Source organism: Brassica oleracea, chromosome C9 (genome assembly GCF_000695525.1).
Source record: "Brassica oleracea var. oleracea cultivar TO1000 chromosome C9, BOL, whole genome shotgun sequence".
Lineage (NCBI taxonomy): Eukaryota > Viridiplantae > Streptophyta > Magnoliopsida > Brassicales > Brassicaceae > Brassica > Brassica oleracea.
The window spans coordinates 4,983,799-4,995,726 of NC_027756.1; the positions used below are offsets into that span (position 1 = coordinate 4,983,799).

General features: G+C 38.1%; 4 protein-coding genes across 5 annotated transcripts; 2 read left to right on the forward strand and 2 right to left on the reverse strand.

The window, feature by feature from the left end:
* Positions 1-3,015: 3,015 nt before the first annotated feature.
* Positions 3,016-4,961, forward strand: LOC106318423 (protein ROOT PRIMORDIUM DEFECTIVE 1-like). The gene is made up of 2 exons (XM_013756391.1): positions 3,016-3,145; positions 3,335-4,961. The coding sequence occupies exon 2, from the start codon at positions 3,369-3,371 to the stop codon at positions 4,848-4,850; it is 1,482 nt and encodes a 493-aa protein (XP_013611845.1). The 5' UTR covers positions 3,016-3,145; positions 3,335-3,368; the 3' UTR covers positions 4,851-4,961.
* Positions 4,962-5,011: 50 nt separating this feature from the next.
* Positions 5,012-6,780, reverse strand: LOC106318426 (glutaredoxin-C1-like). Of its 2 annotated transcripts, none has more exons than XM_013756395.1 (5): positions 6,507-6,780; positions 5,969-6,057; positions 5,775-5,873; positions 5,521-5,654; positions 5,012-5,200 (listed from the first exon to the last, which is right to left on the reverse strand). In XM_013756395.1, the coding sequence occupies exons 1-4, from the start codon at positions 6,581-6,583 to the stop codon at positions 5,569-5,571; spliced, it is 351 nt and encodes a 116-aa protein (XP_013611849.1). In that variant the 5' UTR covers positions 6,584-6,780; the 3' UTR covers positions 5,012-5,200; positions 5,521-5,568. The 2 variants fall into 2 exon arrangements, with proteins under 2 accessions (XP_013611849.1, XP_013611848.1); XM_013756394.1 differs by having other exon boundaries at positions 5,117-5,200; positions 5,592-5,654; positions 6,507-6,718.
* Positions 6,781-6,811: 31 nt separating this feature from the next.
* LOC106318425 (glutaredoxin-C1-like) lies at positions 6,812-7,789 on the reverse strand. The gene is made up of 4 exons (XM_013756393.1): positions 7,562-7,789; positions 7,367-7,455; positions 7,196-7,294; positions 6,812-7,085 (listed from the first exon to the last, which is right to left on the reverse strand). The coding sequence occupies exons 1-4, from the start codon at positions 7,663-7,665 to the stop codon at positions 7,000-7,002; spliced, it is 378 nt and encodes a 125-aa protein (XP_013611847.1). The 5' UTR covers positions 7,666-7,789; the 3' UTR covers positions 6,812-6,999.
* Positions 7,790-7,917: 128 nt separating this feature from the next.
* LOC106318424 lies at positions 7,918-9,980 on the forward strand. The gene is made up of 5 exons (XM_013756392.1): positions 7,918-8,328; positions 8,668-8,740; positions 8,825-9,187; positions 9,261-9,580; positions 9,664-9,980. The coding sequence occupies exons 1-5, from the start codon at positions 8,245-8,247 to the stop codon at positions 9,877-9,879; spliced, it is 1,056 nt and encodes a 351-aa protein (XP_013611846.1). The 5' UTR covers positions 7,918-8,244; the 3' UTR covers positions 9,880-9,980.
* Positions 9,981-11,928: the final 1,948 nt, after the last annotated feature.

The following is an 11,928-nucleotide window of genomic DNA, read 5'->3' on the forward strand; positions in this document are numbered from 1 at the left end:
GAATTGTTATGACTAAAGAGAATGAAGAGAGAATGAAGTGTGAATGAGTTGAATGAGGAGGGGTTGTATTTATAGGAAATTGCTTACGGCCCTCCGACGACTTTCCGACGAAATTCCGACGGATGTAAAGCAGTCCGTCGGAATTCCGTCGGTATTGTCCAATCTCAAACGGCTATATAACGGTCAAATATATTTGTCGGTAACGGTCACATGGTTCGTCGGAAATTCGTCGGAATTTTCCGATGGAATACCGACGACTATACTGTTAATCGGAATGTCGTCGGAAGTTCATCGGTATATTCCGACGAATTTTTGACGACTACAACAGTTACATTTTTTATCGGAATATCGTCGAAAAGTCGTCGGAAAATTCCGACGACTTCAAATTTTTGGATTTCGTCGGAAATTGGTCGGTAATCCGTCACAAACGTCCGACGACATTGATGTCCGTCGGAACCTCCGTCGGAATTCGGCGTGTTTTCTTGTAGTGATCCTTTCCGGCTAGGGCGAGATAAGATCTGACCCAGATCTGCTCCGATTGAAAGCAGAGACCAAAAATCTAAAGGCTCCTTAAGCTCCTTGAAGAGACCTACTCCTCGCCGATGCTCCAGAGAGGCTACACACGCATGTAACACCCGATTAGATTCACATCGTAGTGAAAATCCAGCAGCACCAAACAAAGAGGAGGAGGAAAAGGCAAGGAGACTAAGGGAGGGACTCGAACACATGATAGACGGGGGTGGCGACCGGAGCTAGGTAGCTTCCGGCCACCGGAAACCAGAGCGCGGCGGCTTGAAGTTAGGGTTTAGGAGGGTTGGGGGGGAGACTCTAGAGAGAGAAACTTTTCTCTCTCTTGTTTTTCAGATTATACGAATTAGATAACTAGTAAACAAAAAACTAGATAACCACTCAGGAGGATACAATTTTGATGTATAATGAACAGGGGCGGAGGCAGCCGTAGGAGAGGGGGTCAACTGACCCCTATAGATTTCTATCAAAAAGAATTTTATTTGCATTTTGGAAATAATTTTTGGTAAAATAGTGTAAAATTAGTATACTGACCCCATGATATTTTGAGAATGTGGCTTGACCCCATGATTTTTTTTTCAAAAACTCTATTAACGTGTTTCTACTTTGGTAGAAAGCCCAGAGATACTCAATAATTAATTTATTTCTTTATCCTAGTTCTTTCCTTTTTATTTTTATTTTTACAACTGTCTAACAATTCTATCCATTAAAAATAATTGATCTAACTTTTATTTTACACGTGAACAATTTTACTAGCAATCTTCATTATACTTTTATCATTTTTGAAAAAAATTAAGAATACTAACAATTTTATAAGTTAATATTTGGATATAGATCAGAAAAATATTTGTATATATATATATATATATATATATCACTTTAACCTATTCGATATTTAACCTATTCTAGCTATTTTAATAGATTTAAATAAATTATTAAAATTTAATTAATATTAATAAATATTGTTTGTTATAAATAAAACTGACCCCAGTCAAAATTGTGGCTGGCTCCGCCACTGATATAATGAATAATAGTGATTTAATACAAAGGCTAATGCTTCCTTTAATTATTTTCTACTGAACTGATTTGATCTCTCAGAGCAAAGAAAAAAAAAACAATACCACCATTGCAAACAAAGCAGACATTACTACGGTACAGTCAGAGAGATATAAATTTATATGTTAATTAATGTGTTAACAACAATTCAATCCAATTAACATGATAAGCATATTTTTAATTAACGCATACAAAGTCAAATACATTGAGATCAAGTTAATAAGTATGATAAGGATTCTCTCTTAACCATTAAATTCCGGAATAATTAACCTCTCTGAGTATGCATAAACTAGTAAAAACAATATTCAAAACATTAATTTTAAGTTACTCAAACATGCAAAATAGTAATTACAAACTCAGCTGCTTATAATTCATATGAACTGAAGAAAAAGAGATACTCAAACATGCAAAATAGTAATTACAAATCTTTTTTGAGTTGGGAGAATCTGGATCGTATACGTTGGCACTTTGACAGACGAAGGATCTCGGAGAAAGCTTTGACATTTTCATGACATAGGCTACAGGCCTACAAGCCTACACAGTGCCGGCTCTAGGAGGTGACAAACATGGCATATGCCATAGGTCCATCTTAAAATTAACTAAATTTAGTGATAAAAAAGGGTCAATAATTTTTTTACAACAAAGGTCTAAAATATTATGTTTAACCAATTATAATACATAAAAAAAAAAAATTGTTCAAGGGTCAATAATTTTTTTACAACAAAGGTCTAAAATATTATGTTTAACCAATTATAATACATAAAAAAAAAATTTGTTCAAGGGTCCAATATAGTTTTAAGCTGGCACTGAGCCTACAACAATGATCATCATTCCCAAGTTCGATGTCTTCTTCTTCTTGTCTTGTTCTTCTTCGGCAGTTGTGCTTTGTAACAGTATCCATAGACGATGAAGTTGAACCACAAGAGTGCTTCAAGAAAAAGTAGACAAGTCCCCATAAGGTTGTACACTGTTATCATCTCTTCAAATACTGCAATATTATAGTGAATATAAAACGACGATGGTGATCCAAGCTAATGATCTGGTTTACCCTAATTTTATAGACAGTCGCAATTTATACCCCAACGATGGAGTTCCTCTGATTTATACTAGGATTAGGATACAAAAAAGGGGATAGCAATATATAGAACCCATTTTACGGGAGAAAGAAATATTTTTATTTATTAAACGTAACATAATTACTATATAGATAATTACGTCTTTGAAGAAATATTTGTATATCTAAAATATAAAAAAGAATGGTATAATTTAATACAAGGGCTAATAGGAGGAGAAAGAAAAAGAAGAAGAGAGGTTAATGCGAGTTCAGGAAGCCGTTATCTTTTTAGCGCGGTGTAACTGCCACCGACTTTAACTTCAATCTGATGTGACAGGTCATTTATGAACAAACGTAAAAATAAAAGTACCTCTATTGCAAAATATAGAAATTCCAAGTTGAATAAATTACATCCGAAGTCGTTAGCTTTTGGTTTGATCAAAGTCAACAAAGACATAAACTGTTCCTCCTGTTCAGTCATATTTATTGTTTCTCAATTACCAAAAGGTAAATAATCTCTTATCTTCCCGTGTGTGTGTGCTTACTCCGTCAATCATGTCATTAGCAAGTTTTAGACTCTGAGTTCTCACATCTGATCATAGCTGCACACCACGTGTTTGTAGAAATGCCTCAAAGAGCTTCTTGCTTCCGTTAAAAGTTTATCCTTTCTTTGATTTTTTTTTTTTTTTGTTTTAGGATAAAGAGTATGGCTTTCTGAGAGATTAGGCTGATGATGGCGCTTACTCAACTCCTCCCTTGCTCTCCACAAAAGCTCTTCTTGTTCTCCACCTTCCTTCACCCATCAACTCCTCTGGAGTTTCGAAGATGTAGCCTCACTACTAAACCCAGTTCCAAGAAACTCGTACCTTTGTCTTTCGACATCTCATGTTCATCTCACAAGATTGTCCGGAACCCATCTCTAGACAAGCACGTGGTGAAGCAGAACAGAGTCCGGTTCGTGCAGAAGCTGAAAACCTTACTTCTCTCCAAACCAAAGCATTACATACCAATTCAAATCCTCTACAAATGCAGCTCCTACCTCGGCATCGAAAACCCACGAACAATCCTCTCCATGATCCGTCGCTATCCCACAATCTTCCAGCTGTTCACAACGCCTACACCGCATTTGCCTATCAACGCCACTAAGTCTTTATCTACACTCTGTGTCCGTATGACGCCAGCTGCATCGTCTCTAGCAATGCAAGAGCTGAATCTCAAGTCTGAGATTGCTGATAAACTCGCTGCTAAGCTCCAGAAGCTGCTGATGTTGTCGTCTCACCGGAGGTTGCTTTTGTCTAAACTGGTTCACATTGGTCCGGATTTGGGATTTCCTCCTAACTTCAGGTCTCGTCTCTGCAATGATTATCCGGACAAGTTCAAGACTGTGGAGACATCCTACGGAAGAGCACTTGAGCTTGTCTCGTGGGATCAAGAGTTGGCTAACCAAATGCCATCATCACCTGAAGTTGATAGAGGTTTGATCGTTGATCGTCCTCCAAAGTTCAAGCGTTTGAATCTCCGGAGAGGTTTAAACTTGAAGAGGAGACACCAAGATTACTTGATCAAGTTCAGAGAATCGCCTGATGTGTGTCCTTACAAAACATCATCTGAATGTCTAGCGAGCGAGTCCGTTGAAGCGGAGAAGCGAGCTTGCGCCGTTGTGAGAGAAGTGTTGGGGCTAACGGTGGAGAAAAGGACTTTGATAGACCATTTGACACACTTCAGACAAGAGTTTGCGTTACCGAACAAGCTAAGAGGGTTGATAGTGAGACATCCAGAGCTATTCTATGTTAGTGTTAAAGGAACGAGAGACTCTGTGTTTCTCGTGGAAGCGTACAATGACAATGGTGATCTACTAGAGAAAGATGAGTTATCGTTGATCAGAGAACGTTTGATAGATCTTGTACAAGAAGGAAAGAGGATTAGACGTGAGCGGAGAAGGAAAGGAAGCATGGAAGAGTATAGGAATGATGATAAAAGGGATGAAGGGATTGATGATTATCATGGTGATCTGGATGATGATGATGAATATGAAGATGGGTTTGAGAACTTGTTTGATTCTGATGATTCAGGTGTGGAATATCATTTCGATGAAGAAGAAGATGATGAGGCATGGGTTAGTAGTGGTGAAAGTGTAGAATATTGGAGTAGGAAGCTCTCTTCTTCTGGTATGAGCAATGATGAAGTGAAGAGTGTGATTGAATCTTGGTGATGTAAAGTGCTAAAATGAGTAGAGAAACCATCAATGTGTTGATACTGTATACTCACAAATTGTACCCAGTTACATAACAACAGTGTTTATGTTCTTTATCTTATTCCCATTGGCTTGAACCAGCTCCTACAGTCCTACTACATTGAAAACGTCATGCATTCCTCTTGTCTCAGCTAAAATAGTTCTGTAGGCTAAAGAATGAGGCAGTGAACATTCCAAGGCGCCTCATTCCAATGAGGGAGCCACGAGTTACTCGAGCATCTTTTCTCCATTGCATCTCGCATCAACCTGTGTTGTTCTCGCTTATCCTGTGTACTACCCATCTTCAACATCGCTTCTGCATCCTTGCTCTGTTCAAACCACAGACATTAACTTTAACTACGAAGTTCAGCATGATGGGAAAGGTGAAGTAATGGATAGTTATAACAAGCATGAATTTCTTGCTTATGGTTATGGAGCAGATTGGTAAAGAGGGAAAGATCAGAAGCGAAGTCTTGTAACAACTTGCTCATTCTATGATAAGTTTCTGAAGTTGCTTTATATTGTTTTCTGCATATTGTTTGCTTTGATTGTTGAGTTTCAAATTGCTGTGTTTTCAGTAAGAGCTTTTCATAATTTGTGTAATCAGAGTTAACAAAGAGAATGGATATTTAGTTTAACGAGACAATACTTTTTTCATGATCTGAACATATAAATTTGAAGTCCCAAGACACAGCCTTCAAAGCTTGGAAGAGATTTTACCGAGAGCATCAGCTTCAATAAGTAAAGGTACAAGCTTACCCTTCCGGTTACTCTCCATCACACCTGCAAAAAAATAAAAAAGAAGAGGCAAATCCAAACGAATAGTTTAGTTATTCTATTATGTAGATTTTCGACCTGAATCTCAATTATACTGGAGAGAGCTTGTCTAAAATGTTCTCTTACTATCACATCCGCCCATATGTTTCCCTTTGATGAAGACGCTTGGAACAGTACTCTGTCCAGTCCACTTTGACAAAGCTGACTGTATCTCACCTCCATCCCCTGTTAAAGTTGAGACCCGTTGGAACAAGCATAGAGATACTCAAGTTCACTGAGTAACATCATTCAGAAGGTGTTAACAGGATTTGGATTCTTACTCATCTCATCGAGCTCAAGTACTTCAAAATCTGCTCCTAGCTGTGTCAGTAACCGCTTCACCTTCTGGCAATAACCACAGTAAGTCTTGCTGCCAAAGAGAAACATTGTTCAACAGCTAAGACTCTATACACTTCAAGGATCAAGAGTGAATCCAACAAAGTGGAGTGGCAATCACGAGATCTCCTAAGCAACAACTTGTTATATAGCTCATTTCAAGATGCAAGAAAGCAGATTCTAGCTCCCAAAATCTAGTCTCTTATACAAGTTACCATCTTCAACAGCAGTTGAGTTGCTGTTTTTCTACTAAGGGTCAAGTCAACTGCTGTTGAAGATGGATCCCATGGATGCGATATTGTATCTCCTGCATCTATATTCGTCTATTGAAACACATACATTATCTTTGACATGAATGATAATCGCCAAACAAGATTCTCTACAGTTTAAATCTTCTGTTCCTATGACTTAAGTCTACTAGACACAGAGCCTCCAGAAACCTCAAAAGACTTATAATAATGAAAAAGCGAAAGGAAAGAAAACCTGAAGACAACAACAGGGTACGAGGTGACGATCTCTTTGGCCTTGTTCATTGCCTTCTCCTTCTCTTCCTTGCTCATCCGTTCTTCAGCTCAAGTCTGAGTTGCAGAAACCAGGAATAGAATTGAATCTAGTCAAGTCTCGACCGTTTACTCTTTTTTTTGCCAAAGAAGAAGTCTCGTTGACATTTGCTCTCCTTAACCGGAGCTTCGAGTCTTGACATTGGATGTTGGTACAGAGTTAACCATCCTGGTACAAAAGTCAATTTCCGAGGCAATACTCTTTCTATATAATAGAAAGAAAGAATCTCGACTCAAATTAGTCCTTCATTAACCAAACCACAGCATAAACAACACAGATCTGATGTCTTTTGTTTGAAGCAAAGTTAACAACAACAACACAACAAAGGATCTCTCTTTATTTGGTTACTTTTGACAATATAAAACACAACACTCTTTCTTCACTTCCTTTCACTCTACAAGACATCAGAGTTTCATCAAAGCTGGGAAGAGTTATTGGCGATAGCACCAGCTTCAGTAAGTAGAGGCACAAGCTTCCCTTGCTTGTTACTCTCCACCACTCCTGCAAACACAGAACCAAACAACACACAAAGATTTAGTTAGCTCTTCCAGCGACCTGTGTATCTCCATTAGTGTGCGGAGAGAGTTTGTATAGTTTTTTTTCTCTCTTACTATCACATCCACCGATATGTTTGCCTTTGATGAAAACATTAGGAACAGTGCTCTGCCCAGTCCACTCAGATAAAGCTGATTGGATCTCACCTCCATCACCTATCAAAGATGTAAAATTAGCATTCACCATATAATCAAGGTTCAGTGACATAGAGATTTTGGGTTTCTTACCCATCTCATCGAGCTCAAGCACTTTAAAAGTTGCACCTAGCTGCGTCAACACCTGTTTCACCCTCTGGCAATAGCCACAGTAAGTCTTGCTGCAAAACATCAAACCCAGATGGAAAAGACTCAAGCTTTTGATCAACCAAAGACCTCACAGATACGTAACCAGGTTAAAAGACAGGAGCTTTCAATGAGTAAGACCTGAAGACAACGACTGGGTACTCGGAGACGATCTCTTTGGCTTTGTTCATCACCACCTCCATCTCTTCCTTGCTCAATCTGTTTCCACTGAACATAGAACCCATCTCTTCTCTCTCCTAAACAGTTTATATGTATATAGCTTCTGAAGGAACCGAACAGAGCAACCGTTACAGATGTCTTCCGCTCGAGTTTCGTGCTGGCCAAATGAAAAAAAACAAGGATTTGGATCAAGTTCTATCGTTTACTTCTCTAAATGTCTAAACCGGATCCGTGCTTTAGAGAATCAAACCGGATCGGGTTCTTAGATAACCGGATCCGTACATAAAGAAGAGGAGATGAAGAAAATGACTTGACCGGTGAAAAGCTGAAACAGAGGAGATGAGAGATTATTAGTTTAGCGTCGTCTCGCGAAACCTAGACTGGTCCTCATTGCTCTCACCACATTCACCAATTAGCATTTCTCATTCAATCTTTTCGGAAAGTCTTCAGCTTTCTTCTCCTCTGCTTTTGCATACCAAACACCAGTTTCTCGAGTGGGAGAAAGATAATTCCTTTTTTGCGAAATCTGAGTAGTTCTTGTGTATCAGCTTCATGGGTTTTGCCCTGTGTTGTTTAGCATAGAGTTTTAAGTAGTGGTTCCAGCTTCAAAACAGTGTGTTGTTGCGTGTCCTTTCACTGGCTCCATGGCTGCTAAGATTGTGTCCTCCTCCTCAGCGTCTGTATTGGTTCCAGGATCGTTTCAACCTCTGACCTCTTTTCAATCTCAGGTGACAATTTGTTCAATCAATCTCTCTGAATGTATAATTCGTTTAGATTATGTGGCTAGAGATACTGAACGAGTTTTTGCTATACAAGATTAAAAATACATTTGGTCTTCTTAGCTAGCAACACTCTAGTTAAGTCTGCAACTTGGGACAATGTAATAGTCTCTGTGCTCTCTACATCATTCTTGCTGAGAATTTTTTTTAAAAAAATCAAAACTTTCTGTGATAAAGATGACTAGTAGTAGGTTCTAATGAAATGGAAGCAGTTTGTTGATGTGGTTCTCGGTTCTTGTTTATGGGATGTTTTTTGCTGACATTTCACCTTTTTTTTCCAAACTCCAGTTTCGTCCATTGAGGCGGCATCAGCATGCTCATCTCCATTGTTACCATCCTCTCCACCGTAAAACTGATAAAAGTAACTTCCTTTTTCACTCTACCCTTATCTGTTTTGCTTTCTTGTGTATGATCTTCTGATTGTTTCTTCATTCACTGTGAACAGTTGCTTCTCTTCCCATTTCCTTCAAAGACCATAAACCAAGAGAAGTCTCTCAAAAGAGAGCTTATTTGCCTCTTGCTACTTCAGAAGACGATCCAGAAACACTAAGTCGACCCGAAGATACACCTCGAGATGATAGTTCATCTATCCAACACAACGGAAACGGAGGCAAACCAGGTTTCATTTCGTTTTACAACCCTCGGAACAAGACAGGAGATATCGTTCTCCCTCCTGAAGAAGCACAGAGCACATGGGGACGCCTCCTCTGGCTCATTGGTCCTACTGTCTTAGTCTCCTCCTTCACTCTACCTCCAATTTACTTGAGAAGAATAGTCTCAGCAGTTTTTGAAGACTCTTTACTCACAGGTTCCTCTCTTTGCATCCCTCTCCCTTTACTTCTCAACTTGACACAAACTCATTTTCATCTTCTGTTTTGCAGACTTCCTCATATTGTTCTTCACTGAAGCGCTCTTCTACTGTGGAGTCGCCGCTTTTCTCCTGATAACACACCGTTCGAAAACGTCATCCACCAGAACCAACCCTTCTCAGTTAGGACAAAGAATCTCCTCTGTAGCGACATTAGTCCTTAGTCTTATGATCCCAATGGTGACAATGGGATTTGTATGGCCATGGACCGGTCCTGCAGCGTCAGCTACTCTTGCACCCTACCTTGTAGGCATTGTCGTTCAGTTTGCTTTCGAGCAGTACGCTAGATACCGAAAGTCTCCATCATCTCTCACCATCCCCATCATCTTTCAGGTATATGCAGTCACTCTTCTTGCTATAACAAAATTTTCACTTTTGTAACGTTTTTTGAAAAGGATATGTGTTTGGTTCTTTAGGTGTATAGGCTTCATCAGCTGAATAGAGCGGCGCAGTTAGTAACAGCGTTGCTGTTCACGGTGAAAGGAGCAGAGGCAACGGTTAATAATCTGGAAATCAAGAAGTCTCTAGGTATGCTTTTGAGTGTGATACAGGTTTTAGGTATGATATCAATATGGTCTATCTCAAGCTTCCTCATGTGGTTATCACCACCACCTTCCCAAAACCAGTCTTGAAGAATAATTGTTATGTTTTCAGTTTCTAAACTGTAAAATAACTTCACCTTTTGATAGGTTTATTTACATTTGAAAGGTAAAAAAGGTTCCAGAGGTGTTTATTAGCAACATGTTTTTCTTGGAATGTTAAAGAGTGAAAAAATATAAAACTGCCACATGTTTTCCTGTTTATAGTAATTGAATTTTCTTCCTAAAAATGGAAATGGTCTATTTATGGTAACTCCACTCCCCTAGTCCGAAGGAAAATCCATATTAGTGTTATGTTCAAATTGCTTTAGTATCAGGTTTTGGTCGGATAAACTTGATCCAATCAGTGTAGTCTAGAGCTTATAGTTAATCCTTAGTAACCATATCAAGTCTCAAAAGTTAAAAAGTAACAGCAGTGTCCTTGTCTATAAAAGAGTGGATAGTGTCTGTTACAATTGCCATATTATCAAGGTTTGGTTGCATCATCTTAGTCAGACCAGTTTAGCCCTAGGTCTATATAAGTCCTTATTACTCAAGTAAGAATATCAAGTCGAAAGTAACTCTAATCTCCTTGTCTATAAAAGAGTCCATAGTGTTATTTTTCATTGCTTTATTATTAATTTTATTGACACAGAAAAGAATAGTATGATGAAGAGTCAGAAATCTCGTGTGGAAAATCGACGCTCATAGAGCCTATAAGGCCGCTTGCTTTCGATATAGTTTTGAGTTCATCATTCTCATAAGAAAAAGCCCAATCAATGTTTGGTCGCATGTGCTTAAAATCAAACCAGTTTAGTCTCTATGAGCGTCGATTAATCAAACTCCATCGTTAATCCTTATTCCTCAACTAATTATCACAAGTCTCAGAACACATAAAACTCTTTTTTCACACAAACTAGATGGGTAAATCTTTGTTCAAGATTAAAAATTTTTACCAAACTATTTTTTGTTTAAAAAGAGTAAATAATTAGCTGTCTTAAAAAAAATCGGATTTCCATAAAGCCAATAAGGTAATTACGAATCGTTTAGATATATATCGAGAGTAGTATTGTATGCCATAAGGCAAAAAATCGATTTCAATATTACTGAAAATAAATATCGAAACTGCGATTCTTTACACACCGAAGGGTCAACACACGAGGAAAGGCATTAAAAAGTTGATTTATGCAAAAGATGGCCGCTCTGCCTACGAAAAAGACATGACATGCGGATGGAAGATTTTTGCACATAATAATATCCAAAATAATTTCAAGTAGATTCATATATACATTCATCTACATGTGACATAAAATATGAAAAAAGTTGTAGACGATATCTTTCTCTTACTATCTTCAATGAAGAATACATAAAAACTATATAACCAACCTACTATTTGAATGGAACCTTATGAAGTATTATGTAACGACCAAACTATATAAACATCTAATGTTGGGTAGAAGATTTTAAAAACATCACAATATCCAGATCTGTTTTCCAACAAGACCGACCGATAATACACGATCTAGACAGGCAACAAACATGGATATGTTGAAAGAATATGTAAAGACCAAAACGAAAGAGAGAATAAGCAAAGGAGGCTACTAAAAGTTCTGTGAGGGATATGCAAAGGAGGTTTGGTTTATATATAAAGGATTTGAAATTAGGTCAATGGAGGAAGATAGCACACTAGTCGGTGGAAATATAAATATAAATATAAATGGAAATAAATCTTGACAATAAATTAATAGAAAAAAACGGAAAATTTATTTTCAAAACAAAGAAATATATCGTTCTGGTCAGCGGGCAGATGATAAATTCAAGGAAACTTAGTTTCGGGCAGCTGCTTTGTAAATTAAACAATTCACCAACTTGTCTGAACAAGGCCGCCTCGAGACCCCCCACTATGTTCCCGGTACAACTTGTTTAGCAAATCTAATTGTCTTTAAAGGTTTAGGCCCAGTTGATACAAGGGTCCACTACAAAAGGCCCAACTAAACATACGAGCTAACATATTTATACGTTTCCTCACGTGGGAGCTAAAAAAAAACAAGCTTCCCTGAAACGATGTCGTTTTGACGGTGTTGGTATTAAAAAAAGAAAAAA

Excerpts from the sequence above, each read along its gene's own strand:
- LOC106318424 (XM_013756392.1), top strand. The coding sequence starts at position 8,245 with ATGGCTGCTAAGATTGTGTCCTCCTCCTCAGCGTCTGTATTGGTTCCA. Across the intron at positions 8,741-8,824 it reads CCACCGTAAAACTGATAAAA|TTGCTTCTCTTCCCATTTCC; the intron begins GTAACTTCCTTT and ends CACTGTGAACAG. Across the intron at positions 9,188-9,260 it reads TGAAGACTCTTTACTCACAG|ACTTCCTCATATTGTTCTTC; the intron begins GTTCCTCTCTTT and ends TCTGTTTTGCAG.
- LOC106318423 (XM_013756391.1), top strand. The coding sequence starts at position 3,369 with ATGATGGCGCTTACTCAACTCCTCCCTTGCTCTCCACAAAAGCTCTTC.
- LOC106318425 (XM_013756393.1), bottom strand. The coding sequence starts at position 7,665 with ATGGGTTCTATGTTCAGTGGAAACAGATTGAGCAAGGAAGAGATGGAG. Across the intron at positions 7,456-7,561 it reads TACCCAGTCGTTGTCTTCAG|CAAGACTTACTGTGGCTATT; the intron begins GTCTTACTCATT and ends GATGTTTTGCAG. Across the intron at positions 7,086-7,195 it reads ACATATCGGTGGATGTGATA|GAGTGGTGGAGAGTAACAAG; the intron begins GTAAGAGAGAAA and ends CTGTGTTTGCAG.
- LOC106318426 (XM_013756394.1), bottom strand. The coding sequence starts at position 6,583 with ATGAGCAAGGAAGAGAAGGAGAAGGCAATGAACAAGGCCAAAGAGATC. Across the intron at positions 5,874-5,968 it reads ACTTGAGCTCGATGAGATGA|GGGATGGAGGTGAGATACAG; the intron begins GTAAGAATCCAA and ends CAACTTTAACAG. Across the intron at positions 5,201-5,591 it reads TATTGAAGCTGATGCTCTCG|AGCAAGGATGCAGAAGCGAT; the intron begins GTAAAATCTCTT and ends TGGTTTGAACAG.